The 25223-nt window shown below is 36.9% G+C and overlaps 1 protein-coding gene and 1 long non-coding RNA gene across 6 annotated transcripts in view; one reads left to right on the top strand and one right to left on the bottom strand.

Moving 5' to 3' along the window:
* LRBA (LPS responsive beige-like anchor protein) overlaps positions 1–25223 on the bottom strand; it is a 748427-nt gene that overhangs the window by 25815 nt on the left and 697389 nt on the right. For 3 of the 5 annotated variants that reach the window (XM_069556712.1, XM_069556715.1, XM_069556713.1), the window contains exons 50-53: positions 22347–22539; positions 17626–17688; positions 12336–12491; positions 5705–5872 (exon numbers count right to left, since the gene is read on the bottom strand). In XM_069556712.1, coding sequence (XP_069412813.1) covers positions 5705–5872; positions 12336–12491; positions 17626–17688; positions 22347–22539 — 580 coding nt within the window. The remainder of the gene's footprint in view (positions 1–5704; positions 5873–12335; positions 12492–17625; positions 17689–22346; positions 22540–25223) is intronic. The other 2 variants (XM_069556716.1, XM_069556717.1) reach the window with 1 other exon arrangement.
* Positions 8465–13461, top strand: LOC138422174 (uncharacterized). The gene is made up of 3 exons (XR_011249776.1): positions 8465–8604; positions 10647–10710; positions 12255–13461. It is a non-coding gene; the product is annotated as an uncharacterized lncRNA (long non-coding RNA).

Raw genomic sequence — 25223 nt, 5'->3', positions numbered from 1 at the left:
ACCATGTCTTTAATAGTGCTACAGTAATATACATCCCCCACACAACATTCTAAAAGCAGAAGACTCCTGACTTCAGGCTTCAAAAAGAGAGGGGAGGAAGCAGCTTGAAATTTCAGAGTACGTCCAGTCTCAGTCAAATGAGAGGAGACATATTCACAGTTTTCTTTGAGAGCCTACACTTCATTGACTATAGAGAATTTGTAGCTTCTAACTAATGGGTAATTCCCACCATTGTTTGAAATTAAATTTCCTATCTGAGCATAAAGTATTAGGCAATTTTCTTTGGTGCTGCACTATTAAAGTGTTCATATGAAGATACCCAGTTCCAATTTGAAGGGATAAATCATCTGTTCTTCTGTTCTCATATTTATATGGCAAGAACCCATGGGTTGAATGGTAAAGTCATTTTTTCCCGCAACTAAACAAGGTAAATAAATGTGATATATTGGCACATCACCCCACCACTCTGCATATGGTGCACATTAAGGCTGTATTCATTTGCCATATGAATATAGTTCCTTTTACCACATCTACTATTAGTTACAAGCAGTAAATACAGAGTTGTTTTGCTGGAACGGGAGGGCCTGCATTACATCATGGGGCACCAAACATCCTGGCCCTTCTGGAGAATTTCATAGACATAGTCTTAATGTCACCTGAACTTGAACACTGCCAACATATTGCTTCAAACCATGCTTGATGAATTCTTCAAGGAAAAAGGGGGAAATACAGGGCAATCTTAGTGCTATAGCGCAAACCACAAGGAATGTTCTTGATGAGATATATATGGAAGGAGCCATGTTCTAGACAAAGAATCAGACTGAGTCATATCCCAGATATAAAAAACCGTTTCAAACACTGCTTTCATAATAGCTGTGAACATAAGGAAGCCAAAGTTAAAATATCATCCAAACAATTTCCTCCAACTATAGCCTACTGAAGACCTGTGATTAATAAGATAAGAGTTCTCATTACAAACTGTGATGCTTTATTTCATTAGGTATATATTGTGCTTACTTTCTCCTTAAACAAAATATTGATTGTAACAGTCCAAATCCAGGTTAGTGCAGGGCAAAAGAAGAAAGAATGTTATTTCATTTACAAACTCATACAGTTCAACACAGATGTACATATCTTGACATTTTTGAACCATAAATACTACACCACAGGCAATTAAAACAAAGTACACCTGTTTTAACAAGTACTGATTTTCAGAGCTATCAAGCCCCCCAATGAGTCCAGCAGATGGCGCTCTAGGACGCTTACTTCTTGTGTTACATCCACCTATATTCTGGCAAGACAAAGAATAAGGATTTATCGGTAGCTTCAGTAAAGCGTAGTAGGCTTTATTATAAAAAGAACATAATTCCTAAATATGTGCGCAAAAATATACATATGCATAAGCACATGTGCACAGAGACAACCAGTAAATAAGTCACACCTGGACATACTGTGATACCACTTTTCTTAAAGACTTGATGAGTAGTCTTATGTGTATCAGTGGTATTTATGGTTACATGGCAAGATCATTCTAAATTCATTAAAAAAAAATTTAGAATGCCTTAAAGTTAGAATTCATTTTTAATTATAGCAGGGATGTCTCATTAGGGTGATACTAGTAAAATTAACAACAGTAGGATTTACGGTAATGACTTAAGTGATTGATGAGAGTGTAACAAAATGAAGTTTTTGACAGAGAAAAAGCAGGGCAGCCATGGCATACAGTACTTTAAAAAACAGCTCTGTGGTCTGTTAGTGCTAGCCTTATGGTTAATAAAACCTTCTTTCTAATTAATGGTGCTGAAATATTCTTAACAGAATCTTGTTATGAGAAAAAGTTTTTTTTTTCCAGCAGACGCCATTCGTATAAAGGAGAAAGCTGATATAGATTAGCATGTCTGATTGCAAAGAAGAAAAAAAATGCCACCTTTCAATCAAATCAAAAACAGAATGTGAGAATGGAAAACTACTTTACTGAAATACTATGCACACCGCCTATGCAACACCTCATAGTCATCGACTGTTTGTTTCTAAAGCTATTCAACTGTGACTTAAAAAAAAAAATTACTCAGATACCTAAAAATGCTTAATAAGCACTTACATTTAGATGCTTAATGAGAATTTGATTTTAAGTTTATGATCTAAGACAATACAAAAACGGTGAATAACTCTTCTGTGAATTTTCATTTTGATTACAAGATCATTTTAAAGTTTAAAGTATTTAAATGTCAATTGAATGCATCAGGGAACATTTTCTTCAAAATTTGGAAATGTGCAGTCTGGATAGCATTATTGCAAAGGAAAAATGAGTATTCCAGGAAAGCATTTTGGTGGACAAAATCCAGTTTTAAACACAAAGGGTACGAGGGCAAAGAGAGATATGCTTTCATGCAGAAAACGTCTTTTTTTGAAATGTTCTTGGTTAATTTTATTTTAAAAATCCACAACTAAATGGAATCCTATCTTAATTTTTCTTCTCATTAAGAAAACTGCATTCCACATGAGAGAACTATCACCAGACAATAGAGTCAAAAATGAAAAACTATCTGTCATACAGGAAAACAAGGCTTTTGCTACATAACCTAGTCAGATTTCATAAAACATGTGCATCCTTTTAAAAGCCTCATGTTATACTATATACAGGTTTTATCCAGTTTGAATTAGCATGATTTTGCCTGAGTAATGTACTTATTAACTCTAGATAACATGAGTTAAAAAAAAAACAACTGATAAAGCTATCAACTTTACATACAGCACTAACATTAGATTTGTAGGTAATGCCATAGGCTTATGACACTAGCAAGTAAAATTACTAGCTTATTCTTATGATTTTTGAAATAAGTTATATGCTTGGATGAGACCTATAAAATGCAGGAAAGGCAATAGTCTAGTTTTTGTTTTTTTTTTCTTAATTACCCATTTTCTTTCCAAGCAAGAGAAAAGTCTAAATTCAAAACTTTAAGTTGAGGCACTATATGTATCTATAGACCACGTCAGAGTTCTGTATATAAAAGCCTGGCTATTTCTTAAATGTCAGTTCATCCAAGAGACACAACAGAGAAGCAAGCATAATCTAAAATTCTTCATCCAAAAATCTGTGACTTCAGCGGCTGCACTGTGGAGCCATCAGTGAGCCACAGGCTTAAAAAATCTGAACCAGCTTGCATGAGTGCTAAAACAGTTCACACGCAGCACAAATGTCTTTGTTTTTGTTTGTCATTTTCTTTTGAAAAGCTTACAGTGGTTTATTCATTTTTCCATTCTAATGTGTGGAAATTCTCATTATATGAAAAAGTGCCTATTTGTCTTTTTCTCAGATTCACCCTTCAAAGTTAAAGAAAAATTCAGTTGGGACATTACAAAAGGACCCGAAAGGATGAGGTTCACTGTGAGAAAGGTAATTTAATTTATCAAGAGTCATTACAATTCTCTAAAATTTTTATTAGATGTGCTGTTAAGTTTATTCTTTTTTTTTTTTTTCCCTTTCATTACCAGCATTACTAGGAGTTAACATCCACCATACTGCAGACAATGAGAGGGTATAGATGAAGTGCTTTATGGAAAATATAACATTATAATATATACTCTAATACCAGCAAGATGGTGTTCGTGTGGTGATTTATTTGCTCTGAAGCAGTCTGTGCTTCTGATAACACCTTAAGCCAGTTACTATCGCTGCTTTCATTTTACGGACAAGACAGCACAGCAAAGCACAGAACTTAGCTTTGCCTTACTCTAAACTCCAGGATTTGGTCACTCCTGCTTGATTCACTTTTATAATGTCATGCACATAAAAAAATCATCTTTAGGTTGATTTACAATATACATTTATCCTTTCTAGAAAAGCTGAATATTTCTAAAATACATTTATTTTAAAATACACTTACATTTCTGAAATGTAACAACAACTGCACATTAAGTGTAGCTAGAAAGCCTTTAGCTACTTTTCAAAATACCCATTAGTAATGACATAGAGAACAAGGTTAGGTCAAGGAAGTTAAAAAAAAAAAAAAAAGAATTTTTTTTTTCATTTGGATTGCTATGTGTGCATGAAACAGTTCACACTATTTTAAAGCAAAGTTCTTCCTACATATTTTCACATAAATAACAAAATGGTATGCTTACTGTCTGTGTCAAATCTAGGTTTGTCTGAGACAGTTTAGTGAATCTCAATAACTGAGTTTACAGAAACAGGGAAAAAGGAAATTGAAAGTAGCCGCTCATCTTAAAAGGCCAGAAAGGAGGAAGGAACAGAACATAAGGCTCCATAAAGAAAAGAACATGAAGCACTTCTCAAAAGAATGCGAAAAACAAAGTTCCCTGAAGCTTACAAACTTAAAATCATTACTTTTACTTACATATTAAAATGGAGATGTTGTGTAAATACGTGAAATACTCACATGTACACACTAACCTCCCTATGCAGGCACACACACTCAAGTTGCTCTGACTACTATTACCCATAGCATTAAAGCCATAAAGTTACTTTTCACATTTAATTTGTGTAGGGAATTGTCCATGTTTTGATTAAAATAAGAAATACATTTAGAGGTTCATAAAATAAAAACTTTGATTCACCATCACACCAAACAGAATACATACAAAGCAGAAACAGTGTTGGTAAAAATACTTTGCATATACTTCTTTTAAAACTGTACTGGCTCTTGAGTAAATTTTTTAAAAAGGTTTCACTTTCATACAAATAATATACATTTAATAAGCACAGCTTTAATAAGTCAATTCAAAATACGATGGACTTAAACATAATCAGGCTGTTTTATAACTTGGGACTGAGTGACAGAAGTAAGTACCACAGTATTCAGGTAATCAGCAATACCGTGATCCTTCCTTAGCCAAACAAATTGCAACTTGCCTTAAATTAAGAAACTAAATATTTAAGAGCAGTTAAAATGCTCTACCTATGAAATAAAAAATTTAATGCTATTCTTGCAGGATCTCTTCAGTGTTGTCATAATCATTTTAATTAAATTCTCATTTTTCAGGTGGTCCTTTTAATTGTTTTTTCCTACTTCTTAATGTGTTTTTCTAAAGCCATTTCTTTTCTGCAGCTGTGTGCGATTGGTTTTAATGGTAGCTGCTTCCTTTTTTGCCTTCTGTGAATTACAATTTTAAATGGTTACACATTTTTTGTTTTACTGCCTTCAGCATAGTTTCATAAAGATGTTTAAGGCTGTTGGTGAACATTTTCATTTCCCATTTGAGAAACCAACAACCAATTTGAATATTCCATATTGGCCTTTTATGACCTGTTTTATCTTTTAATATGTAAATGAAAGCATATTTTTTCTAAACACTGGTTTGTTTCCATGAAATTATAATTTTTTTGCCCTCTAAAATAGGAATTCAATAAACAATATGTGATTGCTCTTTTACATTATATCTTATTGTTTGTGAATTAAACTCTTCTATTTTATTTGGTGATAGCCATTCCCAACGAAGAACTAGCATTTTCAGATAAGAATAACCAAACACATGAAAATGAGATTTTATCCTTGAATTTGAATTATCATTGGTTACAAAATGTTAATAACAAGGTTATCTAGAGCTTTCTTAAATTATAAGTAAGAAATTAAAATTACTTGATACTTCAGTTTCACTTTCACCATGATGAAACAGGTAAAAACTTCACTGCAAAATGTTATTATACTTCACTTGTAAAAGTTTACTTATAAATTGTACTTACTGCCCGGGTTATCTCCAATACCACTGCTTTTTCCATTCCAGTACCAGAGCAGAAGGGTTGCATCACGTGACCCTGACAGAATGTAGCAATTTCCCCCGATATACGACTCCGAACGAGTGAGGCAAGTGACGACATCCCAATGGCCAAACACCACTTGGATCAATTTTCCTGAAATACAAAACAAGTTTCTTTTAAACTGCTATTTTAAAAAACTGAAAAGCTTTCCAGTGATTGTTTAACTTTTAAGAAGATAATGAAGTTGTATTAACTCATACTCTGATAATTCAGATTTTATAATAAAATTCAATCTGGTCCAACCTAAAAGTTTTCTTTGAATAATTAACGACAGCAAAAAGAATCAATTGAACAGTGATAGTAACATTTTTGAAAGACATATGTTAAAACTATTTCAACTAATAATATTATTATACATAGCTCATAGGAATTACAAATGAATTATGTCTACTGATTAAAGGAGACTCAAGAGAACCCTTATTTGGAACCATTTCAACAATTTATTAAGTTACTCTAGATGATTCAAAACAAAGCAAAACTTAGTTGCCTAAGTGATGGAGTACTCCATCACTCAGACTTCACTAATACAAACCTATCTCTGAATCAGTAAAGGCAATTTATTTCTTCTTCTCTTCTCTGAAGTGATCTACACAAAGACAGGATAAACCACATCCAAGAGTTTCTGCTTTTCAAATCAGGATTACATGAGCTAAATTTTGATAAAAGGACTAATATATTGTGACTGCAATTTGAGCTAGTGATCTGAATGAGGAAGACTCCTGAGGAGAAGGGAAATTAAGATGACAGTTTACCAGTAATGACTGGGGAGGGGGGCCCAGTAAACTTCCCATGTATCTAGGATGTCAAGCACAGGATGAACTGCTCACGTAACAGTGTCAGAAAAAAGTAAAGGTCCCACCTTTTAGATTTTTTGCTTAATCAGATACGGTGTTTGTAATTCATACAAACTTGTCTAAAGAATTAAACAGCTTCATCAGCTCTTCTACTCTACCCTGACCAGTTTCTAGCAAACGTTTCTCTCTGAAATGTCTACAGAATCTACAAATTAATGTCAGAGAATGTCTACCTTTAATACTCAGCATGAATGCTTTTCTTTTTTCAAATAAGCATTTCAGTGGGGTCATAAAAAATACAATTCAGATGTTCGAGATAAAAACCATTAAGCTGGAAAGAAATTAGTATGCCCCCAAAGTTTATATGTTTAACTTGGAACAGATCATAGCCTATCAAAAGCTTAAGGTCTCAACTAAGCATTGGTATCTTATATATTTAATTTTTCAAGATAATAAATAGAACTAAAAGTATTTCCACTAAATTTTTTACATTATTAATTTAAATAAACCCAAAGCATATTATAAAGTCTGCAACTTTAGAAATAAAATACTGCTTCATCTACATCAGATGGGAAGTCAGATACAGTGTTGCCCCTTATCTGTAGTGTTCTAATAGTAACTTAAGAAAGACTCACATCATTCTCACTGCAAAACTGATAAAGTACACTTTGTCTCCTATGGAAAAAGACTTTAGTCAAAGCAGGTATTTTAACCAAGAAGTGTTAAAAATGTTCACTTTTGAATTTCTCCAATCTTTTAAATTAACACCAGAACCTTTCATTTTAAAAATTAACTTCATCAATAAAAATATAAGAACTCAAGACTTTCTAGAATTAAAAAATGGAAAAGAAAAAGAAAATTAAATATTAAAAGTGTAATAATTTTTATCATTTCCAATTGATACGAAGGACAAAGTAGAGAGGTTTAGTGGTAAAATGGCTGGACTTAGATTAGACGGAAGACCTAACTAAGGATGAGACAAAAGGTAGCTCAATGTACTCTTACTACAAATTAGAAAGTGACAGTCGCTCAGGCGTGTCAGACTCTGTAACCCCATGGACTGAAGCCCACCAGGCTAACCTGTACATGGGATTCTCCAGATAAGAATATTGGAGCGGGTAGCCATTCCCTTCTCCAGGGGATCTTCCTGACCCAGGGATCAAACCTGTGTCTTCTGCATTCCAGGCAGATTCTTTACTGTCTGAGCCATCAGGAAAGGAGTACTAATTAGAAAAGTGAAAGCTAAATCATGAGTTTTAACTACTGAAAATACTGAACACCCCATAATGTGATTATGTTTTTGATCACAGAGTATGTATAGTGACTTTCGCCTCAGCCTATGCTAAATGCTCAGAGCATGTCAACTATACGAGTGATTTAAATAGGTTATTTAGAGTAGACTTATTTAAGATTTGACAACCATCAATTCAGTGGGCTGTAGAAGTGAAGATGAGCAAAGTAATACATCTAGGTATGTGAGGTCTGTGGCAAAACAGAAAACCCAAATGCTCCACGTACACCAGGAGGCCTGTGAAAGAGCAACTGTCTGCTTGGTAACCTGCTTAGTTTCCAGCTAGTGAGAACAAAGGGGAAAGTTTTAGCTGTAAAAGTGGGATGGATTAAAAAGACTGTCAGAATTTCTCAAGACACATAATAATTTGTTACTTCTCATTAATTAAGTCATCATTCTATGTCTACAATGTCAGTGTTAGGAACATGTATATTCAGACTGTGGTTTCTTTTTTAATTAAAATTTCCCAGGGTTTTAATTTTTGCCCCTAAAAGTTATCACACTTATTTTTCATTCAACAAACATTTATTGAGCACCTACCAAGTGCCGAGCATTAGATCTTTGTACTTGTATATAGTGGTAAACAGAGAAACGGTTCCTGCCCTTATTAAACAAACAGAAACAGACACGTAACTGTGGCCAGTGTTAGCTACTAGAAAAGAGGAGACGAGCAGTGAGAAAACCAGGAGAGAACAAACGTAGCCTGGGCGCCAGGGAAGACTGAGATGAGGGGGTGACAGGTAAGTGTTTACATCTGAAGAGTTTCATGTTTTAATACAAATTAACTTCATTCTCCACAATTTATACTTTGGGCTCAACTCTGGAAAACATTATCCTTTTTTTTCAGTTTGCTTTTTCCTGTCTGGCAGTGTTCCTCAGCAATATTTGTTATTGCTGTGAGGTGGAGGTTCACTCCTTCTAAATAAATCACAGCATATAAATACCTGCTGTTCTTTTTGGTAAATTATTTTCTGATAATCTCATAAGTGTTCCTCAAGCTTTATTTTTTGTTTCCTTTAATACCAGTCCACCTCTCCACACACTAATATCAAATATTACCACAAGCACTAGAATATCCTTTTTTTGACAGAACAAATTTTCTAGTTAATGTTTTATTTGACAGCTGTGCTACAAATAAAAAAAAAAAAATTCAAGCTCGGGACTCTGCACCACTGACTCTAAAATGTGGCCTGAAAATAATTCCTACTGCCGGGGGAAGGTTTTATTGTTGCCTCTGCTGCTCTGGTTGTGTCCTGAAAACATGATTTATGTTTAAAGAATTTCCTGCTACAACCGTGTTTCTCTCTAGCCCCGCCTCCCCACCCCGCCAAATCTAATAAGAGAAGGATTTTTTTTCTTTTGGCTTACGTGCCAAAATATAATTGAATTCAACACTTGTGATAGCTCTGCCATTATGTATTATTGATCATACAATTTTTCTGCTAAACTTAGGAGAAAACATTTAATATTCCTATCATCATGAAGACACTGACACATTTAAGATTTAAATAATTTTAAATAAAATTTGCATCAGAGTTTGTATACAAGATATTAAGAAAGGTATTAGAATTATCATATGAGAGTTTCTTCAAAGCTTTCCTGGAAAGTATAAATATTTTTGGTGTGCGTGCTCAGTCCCACTGAAATGAAGTTTAAATTGAGACTACTTTCTTATCAAAGTGTTTTATACATACACACACTTGAGCACATTTTAAAAAACAATGTAGAAGGCTTTTGGAAAGAGAGAAAGGAATGCCATCTAGTTTATTAAGTCTAAAGTAACATGGCAGACATTCTAGGAACCTAGATTTTAAATGGGTAACACTTGTATGAGATAAAATGGACTAATCACCCAGATGCCACATCTGAGGTCAGAAGACCTCCAATGCCCAGGTCTAGCACCATCACCTATGCAAATTTCAACAAGTTACTTAACTTTTTCAAACCTTGATTTCATCATTGAAAAAATGGGCCTATGGATGCCCATTTGATTTCCTAAGATTACTGTGAGGCTGACACAATATCATAGATGAGAAAGAAGATATTTTATAAATTCTAGAGACCTGTGTGACTATAAGAATTGTTTTATTATGAGTATTATATAAAAGTGAGGTTAGCTTTGGGCGTGGTGGCTTAGTTGCTGAAGTCATGTCCAACTCTTGCAACCCCATGGACTGTAGCCTGCCAGGACATGGGATTCTTTAGGCAAGAATCAGAGAAGGCAATGGCACCCCACTCCAGCACTCTTGCCTGGAAAATCCCACGGACGAGGAGTCTGGTGGGCTGCAGTCCATAGGGTTGCTAAGAGTCAGACACGACTGAGCGACTTCACTTTCACTTTTCACTTTCATGCATTGGAGAAGGCAATGGCAACCCACTCCAGTGTTCTTGCCTGGAGAATCTCAGGGACGGGGGAGCCTGGTGGGCTGCCGTCTATGGGGTCGCACAGAGTCGGACACGACTAAAGCGACTTGGCGGCAGCAGCAGCAGCAGGCAAGAATACTGGAGTGGGTTGCCATTTCCTTCTCCAGGAGATGTTCTTGACCCAGGAATCGAACCCGGGTCTCTTGCATTGCAAGCAGATTCTTTACCAACTGAGCTACAAGGGAAGCCTCAAGGTTAGCTTTTACTTTACAAAGGTTAAAGTAAAAGGTTAAAGAGGTTAGCTTTAATTTACAAATATCAATATTCAGTGTCTTTAAGATGATAAGAAATGTCAACAAACTCAGAAAGGCTCAAATGTTGAACCCAAAGATTGACATAATATATGATCCCATTTTAGGACATTCCGCAAAAGGCATGATTACAGAGATGAAGAGTATATCAGCAGTCCTGAAGAGGCTGAGGTGAGGGAAGAAACTGACCACGAAGGGCAACCCGAGGCGTTTCCGGGGATTTTCTGCTGCTCTGCATCTTAACTGTGGGGGTGGTTGCAAAACTGGATACAATGCCCTGAGATTAATGGAACTAAAGGCCAAAATAAGGAATTTTACTGTGCATAAATTGAAAGATAATTTTCAATGTATAAAAAACAATATGAATCTAAAAGAATGTTTAAGGAAACCCTGTGAGAGGATGTAACAATTTTAGTCTGAAAGTCTGTGAAGAAGGGAGCATAGTTTGAGGTCAAATAACACTAAGGTTGTCATTACCTTAATAGTGAAAGAAAAGGTTAAAATTTAAACTTGAATATTAAGCCAGAGAAAATTTATTATAATAATAAATAATTTTAGGAAAACTTGTCAATCTCCAGTGCATTTTTAAAGAATTCCAGGGGAGTTTTAGGTTCAACAGTAATTAATATCATAGACCTAAACATCTAGTCAAAGCCCAAGTAATCTGGAAGACCTGAATGATGTTCTCTTTCTGAATCTACCTCCAGAATAAAGAAGTAAATTATAAAAATATTAGGTCATTGATTCCCTGAAATAAAAATTAAACGAGATCATGTCTAACTTCTAGGGTTTATTCTATACACAGCACATATTCAACTATTTTCCCTACTCTCTCATTGTTAGGTTAAAATACAATCATCAGAATGTAGCTAGGACAAACTCCCTGAATACCCAAGAATTAATTTTTTAATATACTATACTTACTAAAGTAGGAGTATGGACTCATACATTGTATAGAGATTTACTAACATGACTGAAAGAGGATTTGCTGTAAAACAGTTACTTAGAAATTTCAATTTAAAACATTTCCTATCCCCAGAACATTTAATCAATATAATCATTTGTAGATCCTTGTTTTTGTTGAACTATCTACTTCCATGGTATTTAAGTTCTAATGCATTACTATCTAATTTTAATTATTTTAAATATACAACTACACATTCAGTGTAAGTTTATGTCATCCTCTACCAGTTTCTAAAATACTTTAAAGAGACTCCATTAAATTTTTCAATGTTCTTAATTGCCTACATGCAAAAATATACAACCATTCATTGGACTGGATATCCTATAATAATACTGATTTGAGTTTGGTTAGTCCCTTAGGGAGTTGCATGCAAATTAATAAGGAGTCAGCTACCTTTCTTCACAGTGGTGTGGTTTTCAGCAAGATTCAATGGAACTGGGTGGAGGCAAGATACCCACTCACAGGAAACACACTTAGAATTTCCAGGGGAAAAAATAGCCTTTAGACAATATTAAAGTGGGGAAGCACACCTGTAAGTATGCGCGCTAGCCATATGAATATGCATGGGCACACGGTATTTACACACCAGGATATGCCTTCACAATAAATCATTCACTTGGGAGACAGGCCTACCAAAACCTGCCCCTTTACAGACATTCTGAAGTTAACTTATTAATGGATTATAGAGTAGATTATTACTTGAAGGGGAAAACTATACTTTACACATTTTAGAATTCTGTAACTTTTACAGGGGAGATGAGAAAGCCTTTTAAGCCTCCTACGGCCACTTGTTGTAACCTTGGGTTCACTGATAAAGAAATGATGCGGTTACCTGTGTCCGTAGAATAGACGCGGAAACTCTTATCCCAGAAGCCGCAGAGCAGGATGTAGCGGTTATCCGACGTGATGACGAAACACTGGGAATGGACCTGAATGCTTTGGTCTAAGAGGTCAGTGATCTGCCTTCTGTGCATTCCCGTATTGCTGGCTGTAAGAACAGAGGGGGAAAAAAAGCCTATAAACCCACATGCGCAAAGAAATCCCGTAATTTGTCATGCTGGGGGCTGGGGCCAAGGGAGGAGAGACAACACATTCCAGGATAAAAACATTTGATCTTTAATTTTAAATACAATAATATTTGAAAAACCACAGGAAAACACAATCCAATTGTTGGAAGAATGAGGGTAGCCAACTTCAACAGCTCGGTAAGAAATTCTGCCTAGAGGAAAAGAAACAATAATACACTACAAATTTAAAATACGGAGCATACAATTCTCAGAACATGCTATCTAGCTCTTGGGCAGGACCAAACTAGATTAGAATCTCCAGACTGCATCCCAGTTAGGTTTGTGTTTCTGACAATCTCATTACATCTATTGTCAGGAGAATGGATTCATGCTGTGACAATCTATTACCTCTAACTTTTTGTCACAGGAAGAGATATTCGAATTTAAATGTCATATATGTGAAATATTGGAGCATCTTGTACTAGTCTGACTTTAACAGGTCTTTAATTTGACCAGATGTGAACTCCCATTTCCCCCGTTCACAGCCGCACCTTCATGCAAGGAAAGGGCACAATGACTATTTATTAAGGATACTTGTAATCGAAAAAGTCAAAGCACAGCACACAGCAACTTTCTTGCTACTTCTGTAAACAATAAAGCAAGACAGTCTGGCAGGATATTTTCAGAGTGCTGCAGAGCACCTGAGACGGAGTCTGTCACAAGGCATAAGGTCAGACACAGCACAGCATCACAGGCATGTGAAGAGTAATAATCCTCTAGAAACACACTATCAGCCATGTCATTATCAGCAAAGGAATTTTCACGGAGGTGCCTTCTTTGGCATTATGAAGCCAACCAAATAGAAAGCTCTGCTGTTCGTGATCTAGGAATTATTTCATTATCAACTTTCCAACACAAATCATAGTTTTTATACTGCTAAAAAAAAAAAAACTTGATCATACCAGAAATCAGAACAAAATAAATGTCTACATCTAATTATTATGTTCTTTGTATCACAGCTTTCAGTTTTTATTGAAAAAAAAATACTATAAATGCATTATTGATAAAAATTAAAAATAGAAATATATTTATGTTATATTCATTATAGGTAATAAGTTAAGATGGCCAATTCAATAGAAGGCTCAGAAAGTAATACGGAAGAAAAAAAGTGTTCAAAATACTTTCCAGTCTTCCGCTGGGATACAGAGAAATAAAATACCCCTTGCCCTCATGGCATACAGAACATAGCAAACGTATTCACGTGAAATACGGTAAAGTTCTGCTGGTGTCTGACTGTACAACCTAACCATGTAAGATTATTAGATAACTGTTTGATAATGGGCTTCCTATACTTTGGGGAGATTAATGGCCTAGAAAGCGATAGCAGTAGTAAAAAGGGTAGGCCTCTAGTCAGGAATCACGTGCCCGCTCCTTCCACACAAAGGGAAGTTCCTGGCAGGTGAAAAAGCTTTTGTGTATCATAGTATATCATGGAAAGACATTAGCCTCTCACTGCAGTGAACCTGTGTGATAAAATTAAATCTTTTAATTTCCAAAAACCTAGCAATTTAAAACAAGATATATGGTATTTTCTATACTGGTTACTGCAGTTCTTCATTCCACATGAAAATTATAAAAATATCATATTTTTGTTAATGTTTATATGACTTTCGCTTATATGATATATACACTTTCACTAGTCTTTTTGGCATTATTTCCTGAGTGAGTGAGCGAAGTCGCTCAGTCATGTCCGACTCTTTGCAACCCCATGGACTGTAGCCTACCAGGCTCCTCCATCCATGGGATTTTCCAGGCAAGAACACTGGAGTGCGTTGCCATTTCCTTCTCCAGGAGATCTTCCCAACTGGGAGGACCTAATTTGACAGACCTGGACATGTATAGAATTTTGAATTGAATGACCACAAACTTGTCATGGGTAAAGGCTGATGCCCCTTCAGCATTCAGATGAACTGTTTTCCAAATAAGTGATTACTGATAATTTAACACTGCAACCCCTAATCTATCTGTCCGTCCATCCATCCATTTAGTCTATATAACCTACCCTACAACTGCCTTTTCTTTATCTTACTGTTTTCTCTAGTAAACCTCACAAGATTCAGTACTGAAAGTATTTTTATTTGATGAAAATTAGGTATATTTGTCTAGATAAGCAGTCTACAAACTGGAGCATGTATACCCTTGTCGGGGGGCATTGGGGGGGGTGGTATAAGATTTCCCAAGGGATACACAGGCACAGATGGTTTTCAGGGAATCAATTTCTGGTTCCGCAACTTTCACGAGTTCTCTAGCTTGAAACAGATTTGCCTGAGAACTCTCCTGTGAGTTTTCCTTTCCTACCTCCCTTTTTGCTCGCTCTTCTTCCACTAGACAGAATCTTACTATGGTGCTTTACTCCAGGGTACAAAAATCTCTTGAGAGCCAAATAAAGAGACAATTCAAACTATTGATGTGATGCTAGAAAGTGAATGCCTAGGTATCACATCATTCTGCAGGGCAGGTGGTTTCCAATTCACTGCTTTCAATAAATGGAAGGAGGATCTAATCACGCTGTCAATTGATAGATCATTAAAAATAAGTTTCACTGATAGATTGTTAAAATGATTATTTAATGATAAAACATAAAAGTAATCCTTAACAATATGTCACTCTATGAACTTTGTCACGTAACTCGGGAAGAGTTTGAAGATCTGAATGACATTGCTAAAACAAAACTCTCTCCTTTCCCATCTATCTTCTCATGTGAGTAACACTCCTGAGAGCATCCATCTATAAAAAACAAAAAATTAGGATAGAACTGTTGACAAATTCTCTTTCAGCAACAAATAATGTTTATCCATGAATACATGAACTATTTAGGGAGACACTCCCATTCATTAAAGCTGTATTTCCTATTTTCAATAAATATGTGTTGTGTATGTTTAATAGTACTAAAATTTATTATTTGTAATTTTAATAAATATGTATTAATATTTTTAATAACTCAATGAGGATTAATTTTTCAAAGCTGGGCCTTAAGGTCACAGGAAATCTCAACATTTATATTTACATATATATTTTTATTGCTGAAAACTGTTTAATGGGGTAATCAATTTTCTACAGTTAAAATAAAACTGTGTAGGGAAAGCAGAATGAAAGTACAAATCAAGATAAGAAAAACATTCAAATGGTAAAAATTTCTTCCAATGAATTTTTTAAAAACAGAAAAGGTTGACTATCAAGTGACTTTGATATTTAGTGTCTGCTGGATGTATTCAAAATTTTACACACTATGCCAAAAATCATAATCTTTGCAACTATTTAAATGTGTGATGATATCACATTAAAATATTTTAGACATCAACTTAAAAATGTGTGAGAAGATTCATGGTTTTAAACAACTACTTCAGGAGACCCGGAACAGTCTGATGACCAATGGTCAGCAGGGAAGACTATGGCCTGAAGGCTGAATCTGGCTTGTGCCTGGGTTTGCATATGGAGTTTTACTGGAGCACAGCAATGCTCGCTTGTTTATGTATCATCTATGGCTGCTTTTGTGCTATAACAGCAGAGTTAAATAGTTGGGTCTGAGACCTTATGGCCCACAAAACCTAAAATATTGACTGTCTCACCCCTTTCCCCCATGCCTTCTCTACAGGGTTACCATTTCTGAATTCATTTAGACTTTATACTGTACGATATTCATTATCAAGTTTTAAGACAAACAATGATTCTGTACTTCAGAAACCAGGCTCTAAGTGGCACAACAAATGGGTTTTATTATTTTCCTGACTCTTAGAACTTTACCCAAGTGGGCATTTAATTAAAAAAAATATACATATGGCAAATCATATCTACTCAAAGCAAAACAAGATTCAGGAACCAGGGTATTGGTTGTCTTTCATATAGACACTTAATTCTTAGACTTCTGCTTATATTTGGGAAAATGATAACAGACAGTTTAGAGCTTAAGGTTATTTTAGCTCATCTGATAATTCATCTGCAAATGCTGGCCATTTAACTCCCCACTGAAACAATGGTGTTAGAGACAAAAAAAAAAAAAAAAAGTGCCATGGGCACAAGGAGCACCTTGAATTTTAAAATAATAAATCCGCTTATTCTTATGGTTATCTAAAAACTTAAAAATCCTAACATATTCATTTGTGCTGGGGAAATATGACAAAATTACAAGCCAAACACAAACATCCATGCTAGCAACATACCCCTACAGCTGGGCAATTAGGTTTTTTATTCTAAAAGCTATTGAACAGTTATCTTCAATACCAAGGTATACCATTCTTAGTGAAGTCACAGTTGAAATCCCCAGGATAGGCTGGAAAATGCTAAACTAGAGATTTCAACTAACCTACTCAAAAAGCACAGCAGCAATTAAATATTCTAAGTCGTCTGCCGCAGATGCTCATTTCATCCCAATGGCTCTTTCTGGTCTCCTTCTACTTTTTTTTTCCCCCTGAACAAATTTAACCTCCAATGGCAATTTATTGGGCTGCAGGACCCTAGGAAAATGAATACAAATATCTTAACACTGCCATTGGCTGGGCAATATATTTCAACTTTGAAACTGCTCTGCAATTGCACATTAATCCCCTCAGACTGGAAGGAGGGTCCAGGAAGAAAGGATTGATCTCCTTTAATGATGAAACCCTGGCACTACAGTTTTATTTTTCTCAACACAGAGCTGCTAAGAACCCACTGTTATTATGAAAATTTCCCTAGCAAAGGAGCTCCATCACATTACTGGTGCACCAATTCATCATAACGTGCCTCGCTCCTGCTCATCAACAAGTCTGAGTGATGAAAAGATCCAATATTATCCTGACAGTACTTCATGCGCATTCTCAATCACACATTATTACAGCATCCATATTAATTTTCAGTGACACGCGTCCTAGGCCTGTTCAAATTAGGCAAACCAACGAGGGGGAGTTGATGAAATACCAGCATAGCCACAGCTCATTGCATTCCAATTTGCATGCAAATGGTTTATCAGGAAAATTCCATTCCCAGCAACCAGCAAGTGAAAAACAACTGTAATCTACACTTCAGGGCCACCATACAGAGCTTAATGAATCGCAAAGAGAGAAGGAAGTGACAGACCTATGAGAGGATCGATTTCCACTGGCAGCTGGTATGGCTGGTCTTGTACAGCACCTTGATGAGCTGGAATTCACAAAAGATAAAAAAAAAAAAGAGAGAGAGAGAGCATTATTTTTCATATACTGAGCTACATAAAAAGGCTTAAGTCAAATCTCATGTAGAATTGTTTCCAACCTCCAAATCTCTCAAGACAGTTTTGTGAAATTTAAACAAACAAAAAATCCAGGTGCTTCTATGGCTAGCTTATTAAACATTTATTTTAGATTAGCGCCGTTCTGAACATGTGCCATCAGCAGTGGCTCCAGTCCTAGGCCATAAGCTATAGCAGATGCTTGACTGGCAACCTCTGATGCCGCAACAAAACAAAATTAAGTGGTAAAGAGCGCTGAAAACAAAATGTGACAACCATCTGCTGACTGTAGCAAATACTAGTTTTTTTGTTACTTCTTAAAAAGGCAGTTTTGAATGCTGCAGCACAAAGGATCCACAAAAACGTCAATTTATGATGGCGAAAGGGAAAGCTCCAAGTCAAAGAACATTCAATGCTTCATCCATCACTTAAATCAATCAATTGAAAGTTGGAATAAAAATAAAGAAAGCTATCTGCAGATAAATGTTTCAGTTAAATGCATTTGGCTGAAATGTTTTCCTGAAGATTTGATTGCGGTTGAAAAAAAACTTTTATTAATATTTAATATTTCCATGGTTTCCATTTAAAAATAATGAGAAGCAAATGAGGAACAAAAATCAATCCATACTAAGGACAGTTTGTTTAATTTTCAAAATGGTTTTAAGGATTCAGAGGTACCTATTTTGTGATGGAAAAGAGCTTTTATAGGCTGCAGCCCCGTGAAAGGTAGAAGGGTTTTTGGTGGATAAGAGGTATTGTAGGAAGCAGGACTGACCACTGCCCACTTGTGCAACCTTGGGCAAATCATAAGCCCCAGAATGAAGGGTTTAGAACAGATAATCTTTTCAGCTTTGTAATTCTGAGAGTTAAATTCTTGGTCCTTTTCCAAAAGATTTTCCTCCAATGACTCAGCCATCACTTTGGTCAATATCTGCCTTTTATAGACTCATAAGCATTTTAACTACTGCTTGGTTGGTATTAGAGCTCTGCTTAATATCATCAGATTCTAAGATTAAGATGATATTAATATCATCAGATTTTAAGACATCTGACTGTCCTTGAGGGGCTGAAAATAAAAATGGCATACATTCCAATGTGTTCATTAGATTAATTTTAAAATCATTATGTCAGCATTTCCACTGTTAGTAAATACCAACTTTTCAAGGCCTTTTCAATGATCTTTTGGAAGATCACTAATATGATAAAATACCCGAGTATAATATTAGCACTAAAAATTATAGTTGAGTATACATACGATATTAAAGTAGATGAAAAATGAAAGCCTCAGGACTCCCTCTTTTGCTAAGGGTATTGTTTTTGCTGATTACAGCTCTGCCAGTAAAGAAATCACAGCACACAGAGACTCATCAGGGAAAAGCTCAGCCTCTGATTTACCAACACAGCATTTACTCTAGCAACTCCAGTGCCCATCAACACTAATACCCTGAGAAGCTGTTTCTATGTCTTTAGGAATCTGGGATCACAGATACATTAAAACCAAACTGTCAGTGAAAGAGATTTAGCGGGTAAGCTATTTTTGGTGATGCCTCAAATTCCACTTCTGCCGCTGACTGCCTGTGTGGCCTTTGGCCAGTCATGTCTGCTCACTGTTTCAGGCTCCTGCTCTGTTAAATGGGTTAGGCTGAACCTCATGGAATCACCAACACCTGATGGCTTGACCTATTAAAATGGCAATTTTGTATGGTTCAACCTAAGTATAGAACCTACATCTTAAGGTTGTCGAGGGGATTCAGTGAGTTAATAGATGTGAAGCGATTAAAACAGTATTCAGAAGCTAGAAAATGCTCTATGAAGGTTAGGTGCCATTATTTTATTTTTTCTGGATGTTCCTCAAGGTCCCTTGAATGAGATGGAAGGATAAAGATGATTTTTTTCTCTAAATCAGGACTCAAGACACTACATTGACAAGAACTAGCTGTCTTATGAATGAATTATGGGAATCAGAGACTATCAGAAAAGAATCAGAATCTAAACTAAAAAAAAAATAGCGTGACATGAATTTGATATTCACTGAAGAGACTGTTAGGAAGTTTTGACGTTTGTTTCAATCAAGGCACACTGAGAGGTAAAGGTAGCAAAACGTAGGATGAAAGATCAGGTATGTTCATGACATACCTGAAATGAGGCACAGATTTAATAAAATGGATACTTAACATTCTTAGGTGTGGGTGTACTGAGAACTGGGGAGCATGTTGTAGAAAGAGAATCGCCTGCGTTTTTCCATACGCTATCATTCTTTGCATTATCTGGTGAGGAGTGGCCGCATCATATTATAAAGCCAGAGGACAGGGGCAAAACCCACCAGTGACGCAAGGCACAGACCCAAAGAAGGCTCAATGGGGAGGATTTAAGGCAAGGAGCTGGCAAAGCATACGCCGTCTTCTCTCCTCTTATCTTACAGAGAAGCGAGCCTGGGCTCGGAGAAGTCGGATGTCCCATATGGGGCACTCCAGCAGAAGGAGGCTGCCCCTGAATCACTTTCCAGGTCTAGAGGACAGTGGCGAGCAGGGAGAAGAAGGGCTGACCAGCAGGCAGTAAGGGCAGCCAGCCTTCCAGGCAGGGCCACGGGCTTGCTTCAAAGGGGAGGGTCAGGAGCTCAGTCACACAGGGAGGGAGGGAGCCTGGCACCTGAGGATCAGCCTAGCAGCTCTCTGGTGGAGCAGGCTTAGCTCCTGCTCACTGCTAGGCTAGACGAAAGCCAGGAATGCAGAGTGCTTGGGGCTTCCTAGCAGCTGAAAAGGTTTGTCTCTCCTCATACGTACTGTCGCTCTGTTTAAACTGAACGAGTTCCCAGAGCTGCCACAGCAGCCACCCAGGATGAGCATCGTTGGGAGGGGCCTGGTGCCACACACACTGGAGCTTATGCCAGGCTCTAAGGTAAAATGCACACAGCGCAGGAAGATGATCCTCTGTGTGCCTGACAGAACACACTACCAGCATCTTTTTCTTCTAATGAGTGGTATTTAGAGAAACAACAGCAAAAAAATCAAATTCATTAATCAAATTATAATCTTTAGTCCCAAAATATGTCATCTGCATACACATTTACCGCTGCAAGGTAAGTTCACTTGAAGAAAGGGAATAAAAGGACCTAGTAATAGAGACATTACATGTATCTCAATTTTAGCTTTCTCTACCATTTATGAAATCTATTCTCTAATCAAATATTATCATTCATTTCTAATGGCCAGGAAAATGGCTATATTTAAGAAATTCTGACACCAACCATGGATTTTTCATAAAGGGTACCAAATTACCTTACTGACCATAGTTAGTTAGTACATCTAGTTTTCATTTGAACAACAATTCAGTTCTGTTCCATTCTAAACATTCTAGCATTTAATGTGGCATGAGACCCTTGTTCAAGAATTCATATCTGTGCAACCATTTCAGGTATTATAATGGGTGGTGCTTTATGTACACTTTACAGATTTAATAACAAGTTAACAGACTATTAAAGGCTATCCTTTCAAATTTCCTACCTAAAACAATGGCTTGGGGATTAAAAACCCTATAATTCAGGACTGTGAAAGATTTTCCTTCTTTAAACAGAGAATTTCTAACCAGTGGCCACAAGGAACAGTACTAAATCCAGATCCCAACATTCCTGTTCTAATGAGAGGCAATAAATCATGGAGGAATGATCATAAAATGTGAGTCAGAAAACTCGGGTTCAAACCTGGCGCTGCCACTGAGTGCCCCATATGTGATACTGAACAAGCCAGCCTCCCCGGGGCTCCGCATCTTCAGGGGTAGCATGTGGGCCTGGACAAGACCAACTCTCGTGTCTCTTCAAGTTGTGATGGTGTATGAGTCTAATGGTTGGTTATTTCAGTATCTTGCCCTTAGTCACCCTAATTCTTCAGCACTTAATGAAAGAACAGGATATACTTAAGGGTTTATAGTATTTTGGCTGTGTAATTTACATGTCCTTTTTTCCATCACCCACAACAAATAGTTCCATGCCCTGCATAAAAAGGCACACGGCCGACAATGAGAAGTGTATATGGAGCAAATGAATATGTGGGAAAAAAAGGAGCATCTGATAAATCAATACAGGCTATTTATGGACATGACATGGAATATTAGTATATGATAATATTTATCTCCAAGGAGTAAAGACAAATCACTAGATGCCAAAGAACAGTTTGTGTTTTAACTTTTGTTATTAATACATGCTTCAGAGGGACTTCTTTAAACCTTTCCAAGTATTCAACATTTTGATTCAGACTAATATGTTTGAAAACTAAAAAGCTTAAATGTTGAGATATAATATATTTAGGAGGATATAACAATGTATTTTGGATCCCTGGTGGCTCAGATGGTAAAGAATCTGCCTGCAGTGTGGGAGACCTGGGTTTGATCCCTGGGTCAGGAAGATGCCCTGGGGAAGGGAATGGCTACCAACTTCGGTATTCCTGCGTGGAGAATTTCATGGACAAGAGGAGTCTGGTAAGCTACAGTCCATGGGGTCACAGAGAGTCAGACACAACTGACTGACTAACACTTACACTATCTTTATACAGTGCTCAGCAGTTACTGTGCCTTAGGAGGGTGCGTCTTCACTTACCTGGAAGGTTGTGCCACTTGTTGATGGCGACCAGGCGGTTAGCAGTGACTGTGATCACAGCAGGAGCGGCCAGCCCAGGCTGGGTGTTGGCCGCCACGTGAGTGACAGGGGAGTTGGAGGGGAACTTTAGGACCATGATAACATCCTGCTGAGCTTGGTCTGTGAACATCAATGGACTCTGCAGGAGGAGATACTGTTGAGTGGACAAGACAAGATCCAAATATACGAGAAGGAAAAGACAAGGAAAGACAGGAAAGAAAGAGGGTGTAGGAAAAGAAGAGGAAGACCATGTTAACCCAAGTTGCCAGTGAGAGCACAGTGAGCAGAAAGGCTCAGAGAAACAGCAATTAGGATTTTGTCTGGTTTTCACATGTCATTAGTTGAATTTCTAGGTGACTGAAGTAAAATAAATGAATGGTCACTTTAAAAATCCATAAATTTTTATTAACTCTCTTCCCCACCCCATTCCCAAGAAGAACTAAAAAGAGTGACTTGATTTAGATTCTAAATAGGCAAAGTATTGAGGATTGTGTTAAACCATTCCAACAGTTACTATGCATGAGATAATAATATGAGAATGAGACCAGGCCATAGGCACAAAAGCCAGCCAAGGTAATCGCCAAAGACTATCAAAAGTTGTGTTGAGTCAGTATGAGGATTTTGACAACTAAATAAAGAGATAATTCATTAACAAATCTATTTATAAACAACAGTTGTACAGCATACATTATTACAGTAGAGAAATAATTTATGAACGTGATGCACAAACTTAATTATAAAGGTGTTTCAAAGCAATGCATAATTAAGTGTACTTGTAGAAACAATATATTTATATAGTGTACCAAGTCATAAACACTGCCCTATTATAATGCGGATGCCACTGCTTTGTGCTGCAGCTAAGGGTGAACAGAAAGACCTAGATGCCTCTCCTCCGGGTCGGTAAAGAAATGAAAGCTCAAGCCTTTCGATTTCTCCTTTGAAAAGCAAAATGTAACTGAAATGATACACAAAACACTGTTCTAATAGCTAGCAACATAATAAATCTGGAAGACTACTAAGGATTTAGAACATTCCTACAAACCATATGTCATAATCTGAGACATACACAACACCACACTGATTTACTGGCTTTATTTATACTTTGTGGTACTGTGCTATCATACAGTAATTGCACTGTGCATTTTCGGCAATTCTCCACAGCCATGTCTATTTTCTAATAGCTGATGAGTATCATTCAGAATTGAAACACCTTGATGAAGTGCTTCTGGCTGCTCTCTTATTGCCATATTTCAAAACACCAGGTATATGTAAATGTGTAGGCACACACATTTAACATGTATTCATTCAGAACTGCTAATAAAAAATTAAATACATTTGCATTTTTATTATCAGTCCTTTTAAAAAAGTTATTAAGAGTACTTAGAAAAACATATTGCGCTAAGAATTCCTATTTGCACTCTTTGCATAAAGGTGTAAATAAAGGCAACTAATAAGCTACCCAGACACCCCTCTGAGCAAGTGGCTAAAAGCCAATCAATATTATGAGTTAATCCTCCCTGGATGCTCATTCAATTAAAGGTGTCAGTAATGCCTCATCTGATGTGGCCTCAATTAAATCCAACTATCTGATGGTGTGAAAGCACAGGGGGATACAGCAACAGCAGCAAAAGCAGACAAACAGGCAGCCTTCGTGGGCCTGCTAATTACTACACCTGGTGTATATTACGGCTCCTGCCCTCAACACAGCACGAGGCGGCCTTAATTTCTGCTGCATTTGTGTGCGTGTGTGTGCTGCAGTCATCACTGATGGGGGGACTCATCTGAATAGTAGTAAAAGCAATACACATTCAGGTCTTCGAGTTTCAAAACCTGTGCTATCAATAAGTAATCTTTGTTATGCTAAGAACCCCTTACATGGTTTTAAGGATTTCTGTGAAATTGTGTAAAAATGAGAAACAATGAGCCAACCACAAACAAAATTTCCTATAAGCTAGCTTTGATGAAGTCTGGAGAAAAGGAAATGAATGTCATTTCAGAAAACCAAACTGTGTTTTCCAATTGTGTGGGTTTTTAAAAAAAATAATATTTACCAAAGTCAATTTATAAACTCTGAGGAAGTCAGATGACAACATACATCATGAAGTCTCACTGAAAGGAAGCTGATACATATTTCTGAGCTTAACAGCTCATATTGTAAATACAATCAGGCTCAAATTGAATAATTCCAATGTTTATGCCCTTAAAAAAACACGGAAAAATCTCTAACATAGAAGAATGTCTTGTGCACACAGTGCCTCTAGTGGGCCAACTCTTAGCCACAGGGCAAGGAAGAGCCCTCTTCCACAGAAAGCTGCAGACACCATATCCAGAGCCGTTCCTGCATCCTGAGAACATGCTGGCTCTCCGGTAGTTCCTGTGCATTTCAGCCTGATGAGAGCGCCTAACGGAGGCAAGGAGCAAGAAACTCTCTGGAGAGTGCCATTGCGTCCGTAGCCAGTGAGTATGGGATGAGGGGCATAGATGCAAGAAAAAGCCAGCCAGGCATACTGGGTTCACCCAGAGGGATGGTGACAGCTGCTGATGAGCAGGACAACCAGTCACGGGGGGAAGAGAAAGAAACCCTCATCAACCCTGCAGGCCCCTGCCAGCCCTTCTGACATAGAAGCGGGAAACCACTATAGCCAGATTTCGTTCGGTTTTCCCAGATTACGTGTGCACTTGTTGACAACTCTGCTTTCTTTCTAACACGCTTTTGTTTCCCACCCACATATGTGTAAGAGGGAAAAGCACAATTTGCACAGGTCTGAAAAAGAGTTCAGGTTTTCGATGCAGAGGATAAAGACAATGGGAAAGATGGCCTCCCGTCCTCAAATGAGC

This window comes from Ovis canadensis, chromosome 17 (genome assembly GCF_042477335.2).
Source record: "Ovis canadensis isolate MfBH-ARS-UI-01 breed Bighorn chromosome 17, ARS-UI_OviCan_v2, whole genome shotgun sequence".
NCBI classification, from domain to species: domain Eukaryota; kingdom Metazoa; phylum Chordata; class Mammalia; order Artiodactyla; family Bovidae; genus Ovis; species Ovis canadensis.
The sequence above is the reverse complement of the archived record's forward strand: the minus strand, read 5'-3'. Positions and strand labels throughout refer to the sequence as shown.